The sequence below is a fragment of the Aspergillus pseudoviridinutans genome, assembly GCF_018340605.1.
Source record: "Aspergillus pseudoviridinutans IFM 55266 DNA, scaffold_2, whole genome shotgun sequence".
NCBI classification, from domain to species: domain Eukaryota; kingdom Fungi; phylum Ascomycota; class Eurotiomycetes; order Eurotiales; family Aspergillaceae; genus Aspergillus; species Aspergillus pseudoviridinutans.
The window spans coordinates 1,578,508-1,602,365 of NW_025091282.1; the positions used below are offsets into that span (position 1 = coordinate 1,578,508).

The 23,858-nt window shown below is 51.5% G+C and overlaps 6 protein-coding genes across 6 annotated transcripts; 5 read left to right on the forward strand and 1 right to left on the reverse strand.

Moving 5' to 3' along the window:
• Positions 1–60: 60 nt before the first annotated feature.
• Positions 61–4,583, forward strand: Asppvi_002611 (putative TMEM1 family protein; the record flags this gene model as incomplete). The annotated part of the gene is made up of 4 exons (XM_043298593.1): positions 61–100; positions 181–2,753; positions 2,809–3,888; positions 3,942–4,583. 4 exons carry the CDS (start codon positions 61–63, stop codon positions 4,581–4,583), a joined length of 4,335 nt encoding a protein of 1,444 aa, XP_043154528.1.
• Positions 4,584–7,356: 2,773 nt separating this feature from the next.
• On the forward strand, positions 7,357–8,827 carry Asppvi_002612 (oleate delta-12 desaturase odeA; the record flags this gene model as incomplete). Its single annotated transcript, XM_043298594.1, has 2 exons — positions 7,357–8,356; positions 8,418–8,827. The coding sequence occupies 2 exons, from the start codon at positions 7,357–7,359 to the stop codon at positions 8,825–8,827; spliced, it is 1,410 nt and encodes a 469-aa protein (XP_043154529.1).
• Positions 8,828–9,509: 682 nt separating this feature from the next.
• On the reverse strand, positions 9,510–12,558 carry Asppvi_002613 (putative DNA repair protein (Rad57); the record flags this gene model as incomplete). Its single annotated transcript, XM_043298595.1, has 4 exons — positions 9,510–10,827; positions 10,885–11,290; positions 11,522–12,487; positions 12,546–12,558. The coding sequence occupies 4 exons, from the start codon at positions 12,556–12,558 to the stop codon at positions 9,510–9,512; spliced, it is 2,703 nt and encodes a 900-aa protein (XP_043154530.1).
• Positions 12,559–12,772: 214 nt separating this feature from the next.
• On the forward strand, positions 12,773–13,820 carry Asppvi_002614 (aromatic alcohol reductase; the record flags this gene model as incomplete). Its single annotated transcript, XM_043298596.1, has 3 exons — positions 12,773–13,007; positions 13,061–13,424; positions 13,475–13,820. 3 exons carry the CDS (start codon positions 12,773–12,775, stop codon positions 13,818–13,820), a joined length of 945 nt encoding a protein of 314 aa, XP_043154531.1.
• Positions 13,821–18,746: 4,926 nt separating this feature from the next.
• On the forward strand, positions 18,747–20,537 carry veA (sexual development activator VeA; the record flags this gene model as incomplete). The annotated part of the gene is made up of 2 exons (XM_043298597.1): positions 18,747–18,894; positions 18,964–20,537. 2 exons carry the CDS (start codon positions 18,747–18,749, stop codon positions 20,535–20,537), a joined length of 1,722 nt encoding a protein of 573 aa, XP_043154532.1.
• A 1,133-nt stretch (positions 20,538–21,670) lies between these two features.
• Positions 21,671–23,801, forward strand: Asppvi_002616 (putative nuclear RNA binding protein; the record flags this gene model as incomplete). The annotated part of the gene is made up of 2 exons (XM_043298598.1): positions 21,671–21,697; positions 21,816–23,801. The coding sequence occupies 2 exons, from the start codon at positions 21,671–21,673 to the stop codon at positions 23,799–23,801; spliced, it is 2,013 nt and encodes a 670-aa protein (XP_043154533.1).
• Positions 23,802–23,858: the final 57 nt, after the last annotated feature.

Sequence of the window (23,858 nt, forward strand, 5' to 3'; positions counted from 1 at the left end):
CTCTGAAGCGGAATGTCACTGAGGACTCTTGTGTCACGTCCCGAATAGCGCTCGGGAAATATGGAGACTTCATCACAGGCAGGCTCGAGCAGTGTCACTGGTATGTCGGGACGAGTAACCCTCCGCCGGAGTTGACCACGCACTTTTGACTGACCAAGTTACATTTTCGATATCCTACAGTCGAGTATACTGACCCCTCGGGACTATTTCCCCTCATTCAACCCGTCATCGAGGAGAAGCTCCCGCTCAAGAACCTCCACTGGAAATCGCCCACCCGTCCTGTTCGATCCATCGAGTCGCTTCGCATCGGCTTCGTTCCGGCCCAGCTTGAGACGGACGAGCGCAAGCTATCGAGCGATACCTCCAGGAGTGCCCCGGTACCTCACCGACGCCATCAGATCCCTGGTCTGCGCCAAACACCGTACTTGAAAATCTACCTCCTCCGCTGCGATGACAACGACACCTACAAAGCAACCGCTCGCAAGGCCCTGCGGGACTGGATCAAGGCGCACGCGTCGACGCCGCAGGCCGGTGCCTCGGCAGCGAGCAATCAGGAGAAGCACGATGCTTTTGAGTGGTTGATCGTGCACGTGGTGCAAGACGGCGAGGGCACGGAGAAGGCCGCGCCGGCATCGAAATGGGGCCGGAGCACCACGACCGTCCTCGAGAAGATCAAAGCGGATTTCAATGCGTCGTCCAAGTCGGCTGTTGACCGAGTGGCGCAGTTGCGTTTGCCCCGGCCGGGGAGCACGCAGCGGCCGGCTGAGCTGGCGGATCAGGTAGAGGACTTTGTGGAGAAGATGAAGAATGCCATTCTGACGTCTTTTGATCTCCGCGTCGCGCAGTATGAGGAGGATATCAAGGAAAAGGACTCGCAGCGAAGTCTGCCAGGTTGGAATTTCTGCACGTTCTTTATACTCAAGGAGGGGCTTGCGAGGGGCTTCGAGAATGTGGGATTGTTCGAGGATGCGCTGGTCGGATACGATGAGCTCTCGGTGGGGCTGGATACGGCAATCCACGAGCAGATTCAGGGCACAGGTGATCAGCATGGAGGTGCTTTCTTGACTGTCAGCAAGGACTGGCAGGAGAAAGCCAAGGCGGCTTTGGAGGAGGCAGGCTCGGCGCCCTCGGATGTAGATGACGACGAAAAGGCAGTCGCTGTTGGAGAAATTGACCCCAAGGACTTTCCGCTAGATTCAAATCGAAAGCCTTACCGAGAGATGATTCTCGCCAGCGACATCTCGATATTCGATTTCCGTACATATGTATTTTCCCGGCAGCTGACCTTGCTCCTGAGAGCCGCCAGAGCGCCGTCCTTGGTTGCGACAGAGACCGGCGCAAGCCAGAAAGGGAAGAAGGACAAGAAACCTGAGGATTTGATGCTTCTCTCCGAGCTTTGTGAGAGAGCCGCCGAATTTATCACTCTCGCCGCACGTACGCTGAGAGCTGACCTCGAATCTGGCTTGGCTGACGTGGATCATCCGTCCAAGTCGGACCTCATAAACAACCTGGTATCGTCATGGGCCTATGCTGCAGCAAGCCAGGTCTTGATTCAGACATACACATCGAAGCTCACATTGCCCGAGTCTTCCCTTCATGCTATGAGCAAGGCTGTGGCGGCCACCAGCACCCCGGAACCCAAGCCTGAGGTTCCCAGACGCTCGAGCTCATTGATATCACCAGCCACAACTCGTTCTGGCCGTTCTAACAGCCACGGAATTCCGCTCCCAGATACTCTTGCCAATGTCTCTCGGGCGGACCACGAATCACAGAAGCCCATACCTGCCTTTATCCCAAAGACCGGTTCCGAGCAATTAGCGAGTGGGAGAGCAGAACTCCTTTCACTGGCACGACGCCTTTTGGAAGAAATCGCTGGCAGATCTGGTTGGAACGAGAACTGGAAGGATCTGGGACTGCTCTTCGACAAGCAAGGTCGAGGCGAGGACGAGATGACCGAAGTTTCCTTGGATGGTGAGATGGAAGAGAAGCCAGAAGAGAAGCGGAAAGGGGAGTCTCTGGTTTCGGATCCTCTTCTCGGAATTGACCTTCTTGAGCTAAGGACTGCTCTGCGATCGAGGAAGTCGTTCCGCTCTCATTACGAGCAGCTTACGGACTTGGTGTATCGTCACTATGTTATGGCGAACCGCACATATTCAGCCCAGACGGCTCTCGCCGACATGGCTCTTCTACGTTATCGACAGAATGATTACATCGCAGCTGCCTCATATTTCCACCAAATCATCCCATTCTATGGGACCAAGAATTGGATTTTACTGGAAGGAATCATGCTCGAAATGTATGCGAGATGTCTCGAAGAGCTGAAACGAAACGAGGAGTACGTACGAACGATGCTACGGCTTCTTGCCAAGTTCGCCATGCACACGCACTCAGGCTTGACTGCGCGAGAGAAGACGCTCGATGCTTCTTCCATCTTTACCGAGCAGAGCCCGGTTTCCCGGTATGTGGACAAACTCTTTGAAGCCTCTGGCATGCTTCAAAAGGAAGTCTCAGCACCTTTCGCCGACTTTTTTGCAGACTTGGACGTGAAACCCATCATCGTTCATTACGATGACAAGGATGGGTTTCAGATGCAACTCAGCCTGCAGTTCTTACTAGGAAAACGAATCGAGATTGATTCGATGAAGTTACGGCTTGTCAGTGCGAGCGGGCCGCATAGCAATGAACACTGGATAGAAACTGCCAATAAGGTGATTATCAAGTCGTCGCCCACAAAAGTTCTCGTTGACTCCACGGTAAGCTTTCTCTGACCCCTCGAACTTCCTTACATACTCACTAAACTCATGGAAGGCTACTTTGCAAGGAAAATACTTTGTGGACCGCCTGGAAATGCGAGCTGGCAACATTCTGTTCACGCTAGCCAGCGGAAAGCATCCAGCCCTTCCTGTGGGCTTTAGGGAGGTGCTCGACGCTGAAGAGGTCGATAGTCGGCCCTACGTCTACTGCTTCCCGCGACCCGAGGGATTGCAGGCCAAGATTACGTCTCCACATGTAGTCAATTTGGAGGCAATGCGGACACTCGAGCTGGAGCTCTACAGCGGGCGCAATAACATCAAAACTGGCACGATTCGCGTACGGCCTGCTACTGCCGGTCTTCGACTGAGGGTAGCAGAGGCAGAGGTGGTGGAAGGAGGTATAACCATCTCCACAAATAGCGAGTCTGGAAACATTGGGATTGCGCAGTTGGGACCGCAGTCCATACTGCGGCTCCGTATCCCTTATACGGTCGAAGAGGTTCATCCGATGCTGTCGGCACGGGCAGAGGTTTCCTACGAGACGGAGAGCGGCCTCTTCTCTTACAGTTCTCTTCATAACATTGTTTCCGCTCTGCCGATTAGCGTCAATGTGCAAGACGTCTTCAAAGACCAAGTTCTTTTCTCTCGATTTACCGTCAGCCCAGCGATGATGATTCCCCTTCGAATTCTAAAATGCAGTATCCCCAGCTCTGACGTCTACGAGGTTCAGTCGCACGTGAAGGACTCGGTGGCAATGGACGTATTCCCAAAGCAGCCAGCGTCGTTATTATACAGAATCCAGCAGCGAAAGGATAGTGTTACTTCACCAGGTTCAAGACGCTCTCTCCGCCTCAGTGTCGAGTTTACTTGTGTGGACGATGAGTGCCTGGACGCAGTCGAAACGAGGTTCAAGAACAGTATTGCCGACAGCGATTTTCGCCAGTATACCACCTTGCTCACCTCTCATATTGTGCAGGCATTCCGCACACAACTGTCAACTGCAGACATGGAAGTGATCGGGCTCATCCGCGAGATGGGGACGCTGTCATATGCAAATGTTGGATGGGATGGTCTACTCAGTGCACTCAAGGAGCCAGCTGACAGTTTAAAAGCGTGGCTCATGACATGGCACCAGGTGAGTGCACTTTTACCTCATATGGCTCGAAGTTACGACTAACATCCAAACAGAACAATCCCATCATTTCGCTACCCAAGCAGCCAACCATACTCAGCCGTCGGATCGTCATCCCTGTTGACATACCTGAGATCCAAGTGCTACACACCGCGGAATTGCGACTCAAAAATCTCGCGGATCAGCCAAGACACGCGGCCGTCGGTCAGATGATTGCGGCCGAACTCGTTCTACGTCATACACGGCGATGGAGCTCGCCTGAGACTCGCGAGAACGCGGGGGGTACTCTGGAGTTTTCCTACGAGATTCACGCGAACCCGGAACTGTGGCTCGTTGGAGGACGCAGACGGGGAAACTTTGTCGCATCCGAGGATGAAACAAAAACGTTTCCCGTCATGCTGCTGCCCCAGAAAGCAGGGCATCTCCTCCTTCCGGGGCTGGAGATCAAAAGTTACGTACCCGCGGCGCCACCCTCTTCGGCGACGACGAGCCAACCAGGAAATCCGGCGGCGGGTGGTGCGCCATTCCTGCAGCGGCGACAGATCCCAAACGAGCTCGATTACCGGAATCATGGGGAGACGGTGTTAGTGCTCCCTGATCTACGGCAGACGACGGTCAGTCTCAGCCCGGCCGGGCAAGGGGGGCACGGTGGCTCGTGGTTGATAAATTCAGAGAGTCGAAATGAGGTACATGCATGATGATGTTAACGATGTTGTAACTGTGTAACCTAGCGATCCGAGCATGAGAATATCAAGATCCAAGTGTAGATAGACAAATGGTTGTGCACCCTGCTGAATATCCATTGTCGGGCCAAATTTGCAAAGAAAGAAAAATACACAGGCCACTGGTGACTAAGCACCCGCTTTTAATTCCTTATTTTATTTTTTAAACTCTTCACAAGAAATTTTAGTTTTGAGTGTTGACAAGTCAGCCCGACCCACCGGATCCTCCCATCCTCAACAAAATGGCTCCGCCCCAACAGTTTACTGCAACTTCCTCCGGACGAGACTAGGTAGAATGCGAAATCAAACCCCAGATCTCCGGTGATCAAGGATTTGTTCTATTTGTTTCACAGGAATCTATTTCTTGCATGGGTAGTGATATTCAATGCCAGCATTGAGACTCCCTTGTCATGAGAAATAGATAGAGGTGTGTCGTGGCATTCTCTACTGATTTGTTGAGCTTTCCGAGGGATCAACAGGATCTGTGAGTGATTTACTATGATACTACCATAGTAAGCAAGGTCCGAATCACATGCATTGCCTCGATCACGAATCTTACAAAGGTTCAAAGGAAGAATGGACAGAGTACGGAGTAAAGCCGACGCCTGCAATTGTAGACCACTAGCAAGATCCTAAAAGCTAGCCGCGCCTTAGTTTGATGATCGCGATCAAACCTTGACCGGTCTAGGCTGGTTGTTATTGGTGAGACTGAGGATGATCTAGGATTGTACATTAGGTAAGCCAGCGCTTGCATCGAGTAAGCTCGGTTCAATATGGAGGATACTACATTGCTTTTTAGCAGTAAGTCTGAGCAAGGGTGTTCCCAGTCAGGTGAGGGTGAGGGTGAAGATGAGATTCACATGCTATTGAGAGGGGACTGATGCTGCGAAATTTTGATGTCTGCAGTTGGTACCAAACTTGGAGATGTTCTAGAAGGACAATGGGGAACTGATATGGAGCTGCTCCGAATCATCTCCGACCCACGAACTTGTAAGTCGGTGGTAGCTAAATAATGTCAAGTCCGCTTGACTTCAAGGAGTCGAGTGTCAACACCTCCACAAGCAAAGCTGCAGACAATTCTCCAGACCTAGGTGATTTGCATATGATACCTCGGAGCAGACCTCTCCTTCCTGAGTTGGTCAAGGATAGTAAACCTCTGTAAGGCAATGATACCGATTCGTGCATGCCAAGACTGTTGAGAAGCCAATTCCCTCTGGCTGGCAGTGGATCAATCAATATAATATATGATTGGGGTTCGAAAAGGCGGTAAGACGCCACCCCGGTATCTGTACCTGGTCCGGAATGTCACTAGTATTTTTTCACTTTGCCCCCCATGTCTGCCACATGGTTATCTCTCATAGACTCAACCCATTTGCAAAATATTTAGCTGTGGCTGAACATCGCTTCCAGAAAATAAGGCATAGTAGATACCACTAGATAGACTAGAGAGCACAGATTCTAAAATCTATTTAGCCAGAAATCAAGGCTCAAGCTCAAGGTGGCCTGACTCGGAACCCCTATCGGACGCCGATAATGCCTCAATGTTGATTGGTGAGAAGGTACGGAGTAGTTAGTAGACCATCTGTCTGTCATCTGTTGATGACTTAGGTATCATTCGTTGATTGAGATCGCGACAAGTGGCGCATTCAAATCCCACCTGAGCTGCAGAACTCGCTTGTTCATATGCAAACTGCAGTTCAAGAGCAAGCTGAACTCTATGCAGCTACGGAGTACTCCTTACTGCCAATCATGGCAAAACGCTGCCTCGGGAGAACCAAAGCAAGAAAGATATGGGCCATTGGCGATCTGCACAGGACTGGGCTTGACAGACTGATTGGCCGAGTGCTTATGAATGCGTCCAGCTTTGGTGGCTAATACTACCTTAAATGAATAGGTGATTTTTACACTCTCAAATCCCAGGACGCCGTCTGAGGCGAATTGTACGGATTTCCAAAGAAAAGAAAATTTAGAATGAAAAAATGTCAAAATCTGCTGTGGTATTACAGGGGTTACCCGGGCTCAAAGAGCTCACCGGCCAATCATTCTTCAAGGATATGGTCAAAATTACCATGGTAGTCAATGCTCCCCATTGAGAATTACCCCCGATACCAGCCAAACCCATGGAAGGACTCCATGTGCCTACATCTAAATAGGTATTCCAAAATCCATCGATCGTCAAATCATCGGGGAGACGGGAATGGGCTGTTCTCGTCGCGTTTCCTTTTTTTTTTTTGCCTTCTGAAATTTCGGTCCGTTTGTTTTTCTTTGGGCCTTTCATCCCTTGTGATCTTCTTTATTACCCCCCTCCTCTGTTTCTCCTCTGTTGCTGGACTGCTCTCTTAACCGACATCCTCCCTCCTCCTCGTCTCCTTGTTGACCTCTTCTTGCTTTGTTCAAAGGAGTGCAGAGGTATCCGCGACTAGGCCATTCACCCCATCCTTCTGACATTGTCAGCCTTCCTTCACAAGGAGTCAGGAAGCTTCGAGTTTGTGACCCTCAACTGAAGCAGATTCACTGGGTGAGTGGAAGCTTGAACTTGTCCCCCACATGGAAACACTTCTGTCAAGCCGACGAGGGAAGTACCCTCGGTGCTTCCGAGGCTTGTCTTGACGTCTTCCACCATTTTCACCTTCCCATTGACTGGATATTGGCCACCGATCATATGCGGTTTTCTTGCATGGACTGACACAATTGACAGTATTCATCCCTCGCACCAACAACTCTACACCAGCAGCTCGGTACCGTCAAAATGTCCTCGACAGCTCTTCCCAAGCGCGTTGCGCTGCATCGCAACCCAACCACGGACTCCTCCGTCCCCAGCTCCGTCTCTCACTCTCCTTTCGACAGTCCTCGTCAGTCCCCTTCGTCGACGTCGCTCTCCTCAATGGCGTCGGATGCCGAGAACACCAGCGGCAAGATGATCGACACCTATGGTAACGAGTTCAAGATCCCCGATTACACCATCAAGCAGATCCGGGATGCCATCCCTGCTCACTGCTACCAACGCTCGGCTGTCAAGAGTTTGTACTATGTCTTCCGGGACATGGCCATCCTTGCGGCCGTCTTCTATGTCTTCCACAACTATGTCACCCCCGAGACCGTGCCCTCCATGCCGGTGCGCGTCGCTCTGTGGACTCTTTATACCGTCGTCCAGGGTCTGGTCGGTACTGGCGTTTGGGTTCTGGCACATGAGTGCGGTCACCAAGCATTCTCCCCTTCGAAGGTCTTGAACGACACTGTTGGATGGGTCTGCCACTCTCTTCTGCTCGTCCCTTATTTCTCCTGGAAGATCTCCCACGGCAAGCACCACAAGGCCACCGGTAACCTCGCCCGTGATATGGTCTTCGTACCCAAGACCAGGGAAGAATATGCCTCCCGGATCGGCCGCGCCGCTCATGAGCTCAGCGAATTGATGGAGGAGACACCCATCCTGACCGCGTCCAACCTCGTTCTCCAGCAGCTGTTCGGATGGCCCATGTATCTCTTGACCAATGTCACTGGCCACAACAACCACGAGCGCCAGCCCGAGGGACGCGGCAAGGGCAAGCGGAACGGCTACTTTGGTGGTGTCAACCACTTCAACCCTTCTAGCCCCCTGTATGAGGCCAAGGATGCCAAGCTGATCGCCCTGAGCGATCTCGGTCTCTTCCTTGTGGGAAGCCTCCTCTACTATATCGGATCGACCTATGGCTGGCTCAACCTCCTTGTCTGGTACGGCATTCCTTACCTCTGGGTAAACCACTGGCTCGGTAAGATCGTCTCGCCCACGTTTCGCGGCATAGAACAGGTTTTGCTGACTTGCAAATATAGTTGCCATCACTTTCCTCCAGCACACCGACCCCACCCTTCCCCACTACCGGCCTGAGGCCTGGGATTTCACCCGTGGAGCTGCCGCTACGATTGACCGTGACTTCGGCTTTGTCGGCCGCCACATCTTCCACGGCATCATCGAGACCCACGTCCTTCACCACTATGTCAGCACTATCCCCTTCTACAACGCTGATGAGGCCAGCGAGGCCATCAAGAAGGTCATGGGGCCGCACTACCGCAGCGAGGCTCACACCGGCTGGACTGGTTTCTTCAAGGCCCTCTGGACCAGCGCTCGCACCTGCCAGTGGGTTGAGCCCACCGAGGGTGCCAAGGGCGAAAGCCAGCACGTTCTTTTCTACCGCAACACCAACGGCATCGGTGTCCCTCCTGCCAAGATTCCCGCCAAATAGAGTCTCTGTTCGTCAGTACATAGAACCTTATATTTTTCTTTCTTCCCGTCTCTCTTTTTGAGTTCCTCGCTCCGTGGTGCTCTCGCAGGATCGAATCTGACCACGACACGAGCACTCGTCATATCATAGAGCGAATGTGAGTTGTCTAAATGAAAGGCGTATCTGGAAGGGGGCAAAAAGATTTTTATTCGTCGATGTTGACTCCTGCCCTTTAATCGTTCTTAGTCGGGGAGTCCTGTTTGGTTGCCATATGCTCTAGATCATCTTAAACCTTTTCATAGCATATATTCTGCTTTTCAGCGAAGACTTGTGTGCGTCCTTTTTGTCGTGTTCGAAGTTCGTCCCTTTAGACCGCAGGTGAATTCAATCAATCTAGAAAGCGATCATAAGCTTCATCCTTTAGGACAATGAATATGTGTAGAGGAGTCGTAAAGCTAGAGAAAACAAGGAATTCAAATGCGGGGACGCAGGATAGCTTCCGCCGCCCGCCGAAACCAGCACTAGTGGAGATATACATAACAGAGCGACAGAGCAAGGCAGCCAAATTCTTCATTGTAAATTATGATACATTTGATAAATCACTGTCTACCATATTCAGACATAGTCAGACATAGTCAGACATGCTGAGGGAATACTTGTAGTCCATTAGCAGCCTCGTCGTTGATAGGTTCTTGAATATCGTCTAGTCTTGCCCTTCCACGCTCTTCAATCCTCCCTTCCAAATGGTATATTCAACCTCATCTTGGATGTGAACGGTGGAGTCCCCCTCCTTGTCGACGGCAGTCGTCACCATCCCGGCGGTCCAAGGCGCAAAGACCAGTTTCATGGTTCTTCGGAGCGTGCGAGGGGGAAATGTGTCTTGGGCTGCCTGTTGGGGCGTGGTCCGTCGCCGCACGGGCGGGATATCCGAACTGGTTTCCAGGCCGTGGTGATCACTTCGTTGTTCCTTACCGTCTGGCGTCGGTCTAGTTTCTTCGTGTGGATGTGAAGCTGGAGACAACGGGGCTGGGCTCTTTGGTTCGAACGCAGGGTCGAGCGTGGTCGTGATCTCCTCCTTCTTCAGGGCAATCCTGCACGCTATCTGGGATGACCAGACGAACCCCAGCGCGGGTGTTTTGTGCGGGGGCTGTCGGGTGAGGTAGTATGGTGAAGGCGGCGCGGCGGCCTGCGGTGCATCGCCCCACCCGGTGAAGAATCGTTGCTGGTGCATTAGGCTCAGTAGCTCGTTGCGCACGGGGTTGCCGATTAGGTATGATCCGTCGAAGTCTTGCTGCTGGTGCTCGGACGGGTTGTCGTCCGCGACGAACGGCGAGGAGGGGAATGCTGGGGATGAAGATGGCGGAACGATCGTGATATGAGGAGATAGCTCGGCATTTCCGGACTCCGGAGGCCTGGATCGGGCAGCGGGAAGGGGTGAACCGACGGCTGAGTCGCGGTGTAGAGGTGTCGCCGGTTGTTGTTGTGTCGATACGGGCGAGGATGAGACAATAGTAGTTCCGTATGCGGCGGCGCGCCGTAATGCTGCGTTACTCTCGAGGGGATCGAAGCGGTCCGAGACTTGATTTGCGACAACAATTGCGATATTCTTTGCCACGGCTAGGTTGCGCAGCATCTGGCCCAGTCTTGCCAGTTCCCCGGATCGTGTAGACAGACCCAGGACGTTGTGAGATGTATGTTCTGCTCTGTAATTGGAAGTTATCGAGTCGATGACCACGAGTCCAACATCGTAGCGGGAAATCGCAACTGGCAACTGGTAGTTGAGGATATGATCTTGGGATTCCAGGTCCATCGCGTTGATGGAGAGGATGTTCTCCAGTGTCGGGGCCCGGTCTTTCGGGAGGGTCGAGAGGTAAGGATGATACTCGAGGAGCTGCGACAGCCGCGATGTCGCCAGCGGGGCCTCCGTTGAGATGTATATTGCGCGTTTTCCGAGACCTCGATGTTCTGGAAGTTGCACCGCTAGAAGGAGACTGAGGAGAAATTGCGTCTTGCCGCTCCCACTACATCCTCGCACAGTCAGAAATAGCAAACAAGACGTATACCGTCCGGTAAGTCACCTTTCTCCAGTCACTTCGGTCAAATAGCCAGTCGGCAGTCCACCACTGAGCAGCTCATCCAACGCGGGGTCCAAAGTGCTGATCGCACTCCATCGCGACAAGTCTAGCTTGGTCGATGGACCAGGGATGAGAGGCTTTTCGATGTCATTGCTGGAGCTCGGCTCGACAGCATCATCACCCTCACAAGCCTCTTCAAATCCAACATCTTTGTGCAACGCCTTGACAACTTGAGTGGTTAGCCGGCGAAGGTCTGCGGGGGGAACGTGAGCGCGTTTCGCGATTTCGAGATTGTCGAGGGTGATGAGATCGACAATGGTGATTTTGTTTCTCTCGAGAGGGGGTATAATATGCGCATATGATCGTGTTTGGAAGCCCGGTAGGACCGATAACAGATCCATAAGCGTTACTGAGTCAAGAGAGCAGAAGATCACAACGCGTTGTCAGCGAGTGATGAGCAATTGCGGATGTTGCGCTGACAAGCCGGCGACCAATCAGATTCTCCGGATTCACCTCTATAGTACCTATACCATTGGACGACAACAACTACAGTATTCTATAGAGGTTTATTCATCTCTGCTATTTCGTGACTCTCACAGTTTACTACGAGGTAATGGGCTGTCTCTGTCTGTCGAGCCACCTTCAAGAGCAGATGCAGGACCATCAACTTTGTACGATAGATCCTCCTCCCTCCAAAACTGCTTACTGCTCGTCCAATATTTATTCTCATCCTCCAGCATCAGTGCACAATGCGGGCTGTTCCGAAACACATCCCCATTAGCTTGGTATCCCTGCTCTCGAGCCGTCTCCATGTGCGAGAGCACATCGCGCCAGTCGACCGTGGTATCCGCCTTCGAGCACAGGTACAGCCTTCGCACCTGGCGCCCCAACACCGCCTCGTCATTCAGTTGATGCCGCAGATCATTGACGGAGCTCATAAGTCCCATGCTCTGGATACTAGTGATCGTCCCCACGGTCGTGTACAACGCAGCCCTGCCGACAAGCTGGACCAACTTACCACCCTGAGGAAGAGATAGAACAGCGGCATTGTATGATCGGCGGAAATCGGTGTCCCCAGGACAGCAATCGAAGATAACGCTTCTTAGGGGAAGATGATGCAACCCGTTTGGGGGCGAATTCTCCTTCATGGAGAGCGCCAACTGAATGACCGTGTTGCATCCTCCGTGTGAGAAGGCATGTAGCAGAGCACCGTTCTTGCGTTCAGATGTATCGCCGGTTTTCCGAGAGAAAAGGTGGCAGATGGCTTCACGAGCTGGTTTCAATCGCGCACGCAGCACGCTGAAAGGACGAATGGTGATATCTGGTAATGTAGTGGTAATGAGAAGAATGGATGATGCTGGAAAAAAGGATCGATATTGCGCCACGTATTTATTGATGCGTCGAGGACTTGCTCCTCCGAGCCAGGTGCATAGGATGATGAGTGAAGGGTCGGAATTGGATGCATTGCTATTGTAGGCAGACCCGTCATAGAGATAGACATCCGGCCCGATCTTCTGCAGAGACTCAAGCTCCTTCGTGTCCTTCGTCTCTGAAGTAGCTGTTGGCTCGCCAGCGGCAATATATACCAGAAGTAAAACTGACGCAGCTGCTTTTTACAAAGACTGCCAAAGCCTTAGGATATCAATACCATGGCAGAGGCGTACGGTCACATATCATGGCGGTTGAGACACAATTTGTCCCATCCCACTCTGATAATATCGCTTTTGGGGTAAGCTGGCGGCCCCCACAGGCAAACACCATCTCTGGAGTAAACAGCCGATATCCCCGCACTAGATACCGCTTAGAAATCCGACCTTGTATACTTCAGGCACCAATTCTCTTGTGCTTTCAGTTCCCTGTATATACCTGGAAATCCTGTCATATACTCAAAATGCCCGGTCAACTGCGCAAAATCCTAGTCCTGGGGTCAACTGGCGTCATAGGCCGATACATCGTCAAAGCTATTGCAACCGCTGCTCCAACTTCATTCGACCGCGTCGCCATCTTCACCTCTCAGAACACAATCAATACAAAGAAAGACCAGATCCAATGGCTCAAAGACCATGGAGTCGAGATCATTGTCGGCGACTTGAACGATGAAGCGCGCGTTCGCGAAGCTTACCAAGGTACACGGTTGTTCCCCCGCACCAACCACATTTCTGGCTGACACATATCCCAGGATTCGACACAATCGTAAGCTGCCTAGGCCGGAACATGATCGCCGCTCAAATCAACCTCATCCGCATCGCTGAGTCCTGCCCGAACGTCATTCGATTCTTCCCGTCTGAGTATGGCACCGACATCGAGTACGGGCCGCAGTCGGCGCACGAGAAGCCGCACCAGTTCAAGCTGCAGGTGCGAAAATTCATCCGAAACGAGGTGAAGAGACTCGAACACACCTACCTTGTTACAGGCCCTTACGCGGACCTGTACCTGGAGAATGTAAGCAAGTGCCCGCGCGTGGGGACGTTCGATGTCACGAACAAGAAAGCCGTCCTACTGGGAGATGGGAATGGACGGATAAGCCTTACAACTATGAGCGAGTACGTTGCATGCACTTATTCCTCATGTAATCCGAGCTAACGATCCCCAGCGTGGGTAAACTCCTCGTAGCGGCGATCATCAACAACGAGGCTTCCCGTAACCAGGCGCTTAAAGTCAACTCCTTTACCACAACGCCGAATGAGATTCTAGCCGAGTTTGAGCAGCAGACTCAGGCAAAGTGGGAGCGCGAGTATACGCCACTGCCGGAGCTGAAGCAGCTGGAGCAGGAGCTTTGGGAGGCGAATAATCCGCTGGCGGTTGTGGCTACCTTGCGCAGGATCTGGACGGAGGGCGGCACTCTTTACGAGACGAGAGACAATGGCAAGATCCATGCGCCGGATATGGATACTTTGGAATTAGCTGTCGCGCGTGCCATTGAAGCACAGAGTGCTTGAGACTACGCTGTTTCCCACACAAGTCATCTAGTGTCTGGGGCCACCTCCACCGTTGGCCCTGTCATACGCGAGGCTTAATCTAAGAATAGTTAAACCGGAACATTAATCAGCCAGTCGAGTGCCATTGTAGTAGACAGAGTATCCTGTCGAAACTCGAACAAGGCCGGGGACTTTAGGAGTGGACGTCTTGGCTCTTGGTTGGATAGGAAGCGCACAGACTCAACAGCCGTCGGACCAGAGAACTATATCCGAAAACTGGGCAGGGCAAAATAGTCTCAATCGGAGTCACAGGCTTTAAGAGAGCGTGACTAAAGTACGGAGTGTACGGAGATATGGTGGGCAACGGCAACTGTAGACGTGTTTGGTTTACTACTCCCTGCAACATACGTGACGACGGAATCCTCTCCAGAAGAGGGAACGCCACTAATCATCCTCCCAGCAAAAGACGGTGAAAGCCGACATAGAGCTAGCTCTAACCTAGATAGATAATGTCCGTGCTACCTTAGTTCTTCACATACGAAGCCTTATTAATGCAAACTTGACAGGTCACATTTCCCGACTCGAAATCATGGCTTGGTGTTACAGATCTAAACTCTAGAAGCGAGGACTCACTTCGCTCGATACACAACAGCCTTGATGTATTACTCTTCATGCAAAACGGCGTTAATAGGGGGTCAATGTGTCAATGTGGCATTATTGTGAGGGATGAATTCAATGCGAGTGATGTACAACGGGTGTTGAGGAATCGACAGCTAACATTCTTGCGCTAACTGAGAGTAGCCAAATCATGCAGGCGCCCTGAGACACCGAAGAGCTTCTTACAATCGATATGGCTATGGTCGCCTCAAAGACATAGGCCAGAGTCTAGATGTGGAATCTAGGGACTTGGTTGAGCTGTTCCGCGCATGCACCCGGGACCACCTTGTTTCTATGCTTGGGGGAACGTTCTGGTTTCTTGAGTTTCGAGCATCATGCAGGTTTTAACGGTCGTACTGCATAATATTTGCTCATGACATTCCGGTATCATATGGATGGTAACCGGAAGCCTTCTTGACGTCATGACATATCTCATGGGCGAGCAAACTGGATATAATACAGCCAATGTTGATACTCGATAAGCAGAAAGGGATGAACTCCGTGCAGCATAAACGGCGCTACTGCGCTTGAGAGCACGGAGTCCGTATCTACGGAGTACTCCGTAAGGGCATTTGGAGTATTGACTCCTCTAAATGATTCCCCAATATTGCTGCACATTCATCCCTAATCAGCAAACTAAGAGGAATGGGATCATGTCCATTCCGAACAGATTCCGTAGCGATTTGATTCCTAGTCCACTCGATTAAAGCCGCAAAAGATACGGAGTGGAGTATATTGCTCCGAAAAGGTCAAAACAAGCGATTTGTCACATTCAGGAATGCTGGAATGCTAAATCTCATTTTCAGACACATCTTGGATAACCCGACAGTCTGGGTATTGGTTAGCAACATGCTTCAGAAATATGCATCGAGGACGATCGCGCTCATCGTCAATGCGAGGGGGCCCCCCGTACCGAGATATGGGATTTGCCTCTGCTGATGTGCGGACTGTGGGCTGCGGGCTGCTAACTGCCTGAGTCTGTGAGTCTGTGATTGAGAATAGGAAATACGCTATTTGTTCCACTGCATCTTGTGCTATGAGCCTATGGAGTATGCCGTAACTGCAATCAAAATGGGCCGATTTCTCCTTTATTTGGATGATGACGGGAGAGCCAATAATATTTAGAGTCTCGAATTATGTCAAAATGAAGGGCATGGCGTGCAAGACTTGCAGAATCATGGGCCGAGTTTCTGGTTGGATTCGGCCGAACTCTTGAAGTAACCTAAGATAGCCCAGGTAAGTGACCTAAGATAGCCCAGGTAAAGTGCTTGGTAATTCCTTGGTAAGCTGCCTTCAAAACTACCGTATTGAACAGTAGATCTACCTTAGATACATGTGTCTCTGTGGTTGGTTCGTCAAGTTATTGGAGACATGACGATTGGATGCTGCAGAAGAAGAAATATTATTGATTAGGCTAGAACAACGTTCCTTGACTAACAGAATAATGCATTATTACTATTATTATTACTGCCGCATACCTCTCTGGATAGGTTGACCGATACGTTATTGGCATCCCATACAACGATCGTCGGGTCGGGTGTGATCGAGGTGGTAACAGTAACACAGCCTGAGGCAAAAATGCAGATCTCCCGGAGAAATGTCCCAATCCAGACCAACCCGAAGCCCAAAAGGCATCTACGAAACTCTCTTAAGGTAGTATTAGTTTCATCCACAGCGATACAGACAGTGGACCTCGGACTGCCACCTGGTCAGTCGTTAGTTGTGCACGAGGCTCGCCTCGGGTATTGTTCAGTTGACAATGTCTCAGTGTCACAATGAGGTGATGTTTTGGCTATTTCCATGTCTAGTGGAAGTGTGGAATGAGGAAATCACCTGTACCTTAGGTCCTCCTTATTAGTACCTACTGATTGGATCGTCTTATTTGGGTGATAAAAAGAACCAACCAGAGGAATATCCATGAGCGGCTTGAGGCGGGCCCGTCTTTCCATTCGGTGCGGACCGTCAGAAGTGGGTTTTGTCGAAAGTTTCCGTCATGGTACCAAGAAATTATGATGATCATCATGACACATGCCGTGGAGCGATGTTGGTCGGACTTTGGGACTCTCGCGAACTTGTCATTACCCTTGTTCGGTCGTATAGACGGAGAACGATGAGTGTCTTCTCTTCTTGAACATGAACTGCTAGGTAGAACTGTGTTTGTCGAGGCTTGGTTAGTCTGCTGCTGATCACTGGTCAAGCAGCATGATTCATGTAAGAACCAAATACCATACAAAACCTGCATTAACCAAAATAGACGCGGTCGGACATTAACATCGAATCACCTCCGCGCTAACAAAGGTGTGCTGCATAACCCAATTGGAAGAGTTTCCTTCAGCCAAATTCGACATGGATATCCCTGCTAGCGCTGACTCCATTTGTTCCGTGCATCCATCCGACGAAGCGAGGCGATTTGGCCTGTTAGGTTGCAGATCCCGTCTCACTGCGGTTTCTCAAATCCCGATCCTGATGACTAGTACCACTCTAGTCTCTTTGCCAGGTGCATTGTTATTCTCTGTTTCTCGCTTCGATAGATTGACATAAACATGATAATTTGCAGGAGTAGGATTTGGGTTTAGTCACAAGATACTGTGGCTTGAATTTTTGAACAAACTCCTTTAGGATCGCTGAGATCGATTGGTTCTTCTCCATGGCTTCATAGCAAGAGTGCCCAACATAGCGTGCTCAGATACGGAGTACCTACCTTAGATAGCCAGGTATTAATGGTGTAGTAAATCCCAGATTTGCTCCGTAGACTCCGATCCATTTTTCTCAGAGTTACAGAAGAATCATTGGAGAAGAATTCATCCACCCCGATAGTGCTGAAGCCTGAACGCCATGAATTCCTCGGCTGCAATCTGCAGGACGGTGACCCTGAGACGCATAGACCACTTGGTTGTCTTTTCGCTTCTTTGTCGTCCCGTTGTTCGGGTTTGGGAAGAGACAACGAGTCCGATCCGCTGGACTGGGTTATGGCAGAGCCCAATGGGAAATTAATCCTTGACTTTTGGTCAGCAGTATCAAACACCGAAGCCAAGTCACGTGATAATATGACGACGACAAGGTCTCATCTAGTTGCTCAGAAGTTACGAGTAGCAAGTCTGTCTCTTTTTTTCTCATAGCGCATTTTTAATTATATAGTCCTTTAATGGAATGTGCTATCTCTTTGGATCGGCCTCGACTAACCAGTTGCCAGCGGCTGCTCATTCGAGTTAACCGCTGCCATAAACCTAAAGCATGGGTGGCCTGGCCAGGCTCCAATGATCGGTCATTGCTGCCCCTCTTTTTCTCCACCATCCCCTTCCACCTTTTCCCAGTCTTCCAGACCTTTACCCAGGATCCACTCCTCCGGCTCAGTATTCTGCATGCTGCATAGGTGACAATACCCATACGCTCTCGACAGTGCTGTATGCCGAATGCTCAAGTTAATAAGGTGTTATACCCTGGACCTTTGAGTGGAGGATGGGAATATCGATTTGACGATAATTCTCGACTTGTCCTTGATGTCTCATACTGGTTATCAGCATGATATTCAGCAACCACTTCATTGTTTCATTGTAATCAGAACTGTGGGCTGCTAACAAAGGCGACTAGGACGGAAGGATTACCTTAGGGTCGGTAGCTCTGGTTCAAGTCACTGATCATTACCTCCACAATTAACCACAACCGGTTAGTAGGGGAGACACAGTCCCTGGTAAAGTGTGTAGTTAGCACCAAAGTACCTCCCCTAGCCCACGCCTAAAGTCGACTAAGTAACCGCACGGCTGACTTTTTCCACTCGCTCTCCCCAGTCCCATGCCCCCTCCCGCTCTTTTGATACCTTCTCCATCTTCAATCTATTCAACTCTATCATCCTCACCTCGACGCCCAGGGCTGCCGCATCTGTTGCCCACACAATACGCAACAGATCCAGCCCTTTCTCTTTTCTCTGTTCTATGTTTATCTATTTTCTTCTTCGTTAACTTTTCTTTCGTCGAACCTTTCTCCAGACTTTATACCTCAGCCAAGTGACTGGTCCGTTAAATCGTCCGTCAAAAGCATTAAAATCCAACGAATTCGAGAAGGAGCGAGCTTGCTTGATGCAAATTTCGGGTCGTTGTTATTATAAGTCTTTGTCAATTGTCGACACAGCGCCTACCCATCTGATTATATATGAGTTGAAAAACAAGTCAGTGCCGAAGGCGATACGATGCCATTACCATGGCCATCATCTACCTCTCGTGATTTCTTGATCTCGTATATACTGATCTCATCAAGTTATTCCGCTTCCTTCGAATTCATTCAAGAGCCAAAATGGCGACTAGACCTCCTCTAATGCCTCCCGCGAATGAGACGGAGAGCTCCGTCAGCAGAATCACTCGCGAGGGCAAGAAGATTACATACAAGCTTAGTGTGATGCAGCAGCCGGAGCGTGCAAGAGCCTGTGGTGCTGGTGCCAAGTGTATGATCTGCTGCTGTTCACAATTGCTGTGCATTGGACGTGGAGCTAATCAATGGTGACATCTCATAGCCTCTGCCGACCGTCGACCGGTTGATCCTCCACCTGTTGTTGAATTGCGAATCTTCGAGTCTGACCCCAACGATGATCTGCACAAGACCGACATAACCTTCGCTTACAACGCCAACTTCTTCCTATTCGCTACCTTGGATACGGCTCGTCCCATGGCGCAAGGACGACTCCCCGGCCCTCCAACATGCCCGGTCCTGACAGGAGTCCCGGTAGCAGGCGTGGCGTATCTCGACCGTCCACAGCAAGCAGGTTACTTCATCTTTCCTGACCTGTCCGTTCGTCACGAGGGTAGATATCGGTTGAGCTTCCACTTGTACGAAGAGATCAAGGACGTCAAGGATGCGGACAAGGACACGCCAATGCCTGACGTCAACTCGAGCATCAATTTGACCAAACCATCAGCGCCCAAATCGTATCTGAACTTCCGCCTCGAAGTCAAGTCGGTCCCGTTCACCGTCTACAGTGCGAAGAAGTTCCCCGGACTGGCCACAAGCACATCGCTCAGCCGCATCATTGCAGAGCAAGGCTGCCGAGTCCGTATTCGACGGGATGTGCGCATGAGACGCCGCGGCGAGAAGCGCACCGACGATTATGACTTTGATGATGAGAGGGTCTTTGCTGCTCGGTCGGACAGATACACAACCCCTGACGTGTACGGGGCGAATTCGGCCGAGCGTGCTCGTTCCACCAGCATCAGCACCATCGCTGATGCCGCCTTCCCCTATGGCTCTGATGCGCAGAGACGGCCGTCTGCGAGCGATTACGGATTCCAAGGCGCGCAGCCATACCAACGATCCATTCCAGCAGCCCCCGCAGCTCCCGTTCCACCTACCGTTCAAAACTCCGCGACTTCGACACAGACATCTTCATATCAGTCTCACCTTTCGTTCGGAGCGACACAAAGCCAGTATCCGGCTCCCCAACTGCCGCCAACACCTCAGTCGGCCACTCCCGCGAACACATATTCCCCACATCCTTCCTATTCTCACTCAAGAAATCCTTCCAGTGGCACCGAGTACGATGCTACTCCCTCTGGCTACCCATACCCCCAGCCTCGCCTACCGGCTGAGCGTCCAAGCTATTCCAAAGCAGCCCTACCTCCTCTCAGGCTGGAGCCGCCAAAGGTACCGAACATGCCGACATGTACTGATTCTCGCTCCTCCGACGCGAATGCATACCCCACTCTAACGCAACCTCCGGTACCTCGTGCTCCGACTCCCGCAAACCATGTAACTTCGCTCCCGCCTTTGAAAGTTCTCTCGGGCGAATATTCCCATCCGCCTCAGCCCATGAATAGCAACGCGCAGAGCCCGCATCACGAGCTCGGTTCTGGGAAGCGCCTGTTTTGGGAAACGAATCATTCCCTATCCAAGCGGTCGCATGAGGAAACCTTCGGCAATGATGAGCGTCCTCTGCACAACGGGATGCGGCCTGATATGGATCAATACCCTGGGATGGCTCGGAAGCAGCCTGATTATGGCCGGCTCCCATTCTACACCGATTCGCGTGATGAGATGGCCTACAAACGAGCGAATGGAAGGATGGTCATGAAGATTTCACCTGCGCTACCATAACGCGTTCAGGAACTTTTCCAGTTTATGTGACGACTTTTGAGCCAACGTGTTGGTCAGTTGAAGATTATGTTCGTTCCGGAAGTTGCAACTTCTCTCCATTGTACTCTTGTGTATTCGGCTTGGACGCCGGGATTTTTCTTTTCTCTGAACTTCATATATCCGACCGTACTGGTTGCCGCCATCACAGTTTCTTTTGTACATTCTTACTTGGCAGCTTATCTGAGCGCACTCCAAAGCTCCATAGTTCTATCGAACATGAACCCTGTTCCCGTGCTGGTCGTTTCTTGGTTCTTTTAGCAACTGGTGGATATTTTGGTAGGTGTCTATTTTGGCTACTTCATTCCTTTATTTCCTGTATCTGCTTCAAAAAATCTGCAGGCCGCGTCAGAGCGCCGTGGCCTTTTCAGGAAGTCATAGATGTTTGTCCAATACGATCAATCATATGCTCAGACACGAGATTCCTGTTCCAGTTGACATATAAGCTTGACGCGCCGGGCAATCTGTCCCCCAACGTAGTTTAATCATCCCCTTCTTAACCTTTCAGTATGACGAGTTAGCGTTCCAGGCTTCCCAAGCTACAAGATCCCATTTCCCTATTCACATCGCACATTTCAATTAGAGACTGGAGATTCAATTAGATCTATCAGCCTGGCTGTGCGAAGAAGAATGTCAACTGAAGCCTATCGACCCACCAGCCTGTTCTCCTGCATAACTGAGTGACTGGACACAGGCAAAGGGCACATGTCAGAACGAGACATTCATTTCCAACTGTCTCGTCAAATGAGAATTCCCTCCGGACGCGAGGCATTCGAGTTATCACCTTACTGTGTTCATTTATCTCAGAACTCCGGGGACTCATGGATAATGATGGTCTGGGTCTCTGAAGACGCTATTTAATCGAAACCCATCGCGCGCGCTTGGCGCATAGTTGATCAGACCCCGGATGTAAACAAGACCGTCAACAATAACAACACATCACCACATAACAACAACACCCCCGCCTTCTAGCCACCAGAGATCGCTGGTTTTTGCCTTCGACACTCTCCTGCTTCAGGTGTATCATTATGATCATTCTATATGTTTGCAGTCTCTAACATATAATTGACCACGAGTACTGAGGGCGGTCAGTCGGCATGACGGCGAGGGAGATCGATGCGGAGGTTTGTCTTATAAGCCCTTTCCTGTGCTACACATGGTTGTCCCCCGCGCCCTTGCGCGTCGTTATCCCGCAATGCGACTCATTAACCACAGCAACTTTACTCATCGATTTGTTGCTAGATGACCTACGTCGAGGTGCACCTGGAGAGCGACCCCCACCAAGCGGACCGCCAGTTGCAACAAGCCGTCCGCTCGACTTACAGAGGTTCCAACGGCCACTCATCTCATTCTCGCAAGCACTCACGTAGCTCTGCCGTGGACTCGGACTGGCTGTCGGACGAATCCGGCCGCTTCGACGACGCGGAGGAATCCGATCCAGATGAGCAGCCTACCAACTCGCCGTCGGCGCACTCGTCCAAGCGGCGCCGTTCAAACGATTGGCCGCTCCAACCCGGCGAAGAGAATCCCCAATCAAAGGACCATGGCAATCACCGCTGGCCATTCAAGAACTCGAGTTACGGCTCACCGCGCCGAAATGGACGTCAGGGTGGTGGCGGGGATAAATCGAGCCGGGGCCGGCCGTCTCGCTTCATCGAGGAGCACATGAACGACAGCGTAAGCGAAAAGCCGCCAAGTATTTTTATACGCGGGGACGAGGGCGCATCCGCGCAGAACGATAGCGGTGCAGGCCAGAGGTCATCTGGTATCTTTCGGTTTGGGAGGGCGATTGCATCGGCGTTCAATCCGTTTGGGGTGTGGGGGAATGTCTCTGATATCTGGCGCGGGTCGCAGTCTGAGCACAGGCCGGAAGGTGATGTCAGGGCGCAGGCGGAGAAGGCGTATGCGGAGCTTAAGAAGGCAGGCTACAAGGGGACTGTCAAGGGAAGCTATATGCAGAACGTGCAGAAGAGTTCTCCTGTTGCGGAGCAACTTTCTCGCAGACCGACTCAGGCGCAGTGGGACGGCAGCAAGTCTTTGGGCCGTCACTCGAGACAGGATTCCACTGAAGGATACGGGTCTGGAAGCTCGATTCGGAGTTCGTTGCAGGAACTACGCAAAGCCAAGTCGTCGCTAGGCATTTCTTATATCAAGCGAGGATCTGAGGACTTGGAGCGTCGCGAAGTGCGTAAATCGCGATCCCGCAAGGAGCTACAGAAGCAAACCAAGTTGTTGAAGCGGGTCAGCGACCTCGAGGGGAAACTTGAACGCGCGAGGCGCGAGCTGCGCGAATTGACGGGCGAGGAGGAGGAAGAGCCGGTAAGGACACTCTGCCAGGAGAGACCATACCATCGACCGTTCGTGCCCGGAGCCCTCCCGACGCTACCTTCGGAGCGATTCTACGAAAATGATGCCACAACAGTGCCTGATTCACAAGCAGTCGAGCAAGCGCCTTTGTCCGTGACGTCTGGGAATGTCCGACGAGTGGCTGAGAGCCAGGGAAACGGATTTGCGACTGTGGAAAGCCCATTTCTCAAGAGAAAGTCGCCGGATCCAAAGTCAGTCCGTGACAAGGCTCATCAAATGACTAAAGATTCTCCTAACAAGGAGACTCAGTATGAAGAACCCGCCCGTTTTCATGAAACCAACACACCCCGAAAGGCGACCAAAATGGGAAAGAGTGATAGTCCTGGATCTGTCGAGCGAAAGCGGACGCAGGATCAATCCCAGCCAGAAGAGCACGAATATCGAGGGAGAAACCAACACCAACCGCGGCGTCGCTCAAACGCACGCTCGCCCTCCACCCATAGACGAAGATCAACCTCGCGGAGTCGACCGACGCCATGGCTCCGAATGAAGCAAGGACGCTCAGATCTTCGCTCCGCCGGCTCCAGTGCCAGTGAGAACCATCTGAATGAGGTCGAGAAGCAACCGAACGGCGAGAACGAACCTCCACAGGAGCCTTACCTGGACTATCCGATCATAGATCTGAGGGAACTGGACAACACGACCGGCGCTCCCACTCCGACGTCCACCCCCAGCCGGGGTTACGTGCAGGAGCGTATCCCGCCTGTGCCTCCACTCCCGAAGAATCTAGCTGCCACCGCCGCAAAGGTCGATAGACGGCTAGCCAAGGAGCTCTGGAAGTTGAAGAACGCACAGATGCAGAACTCGGGCCAGACGCAACTTAGGGAAGAGGACTTTCGATGGCCCGAAGATATTTTCTGACTGCCTCAGTGCCTCTCCATGACAATGAAACTGATAGGATATTGTGTAACGAATCAT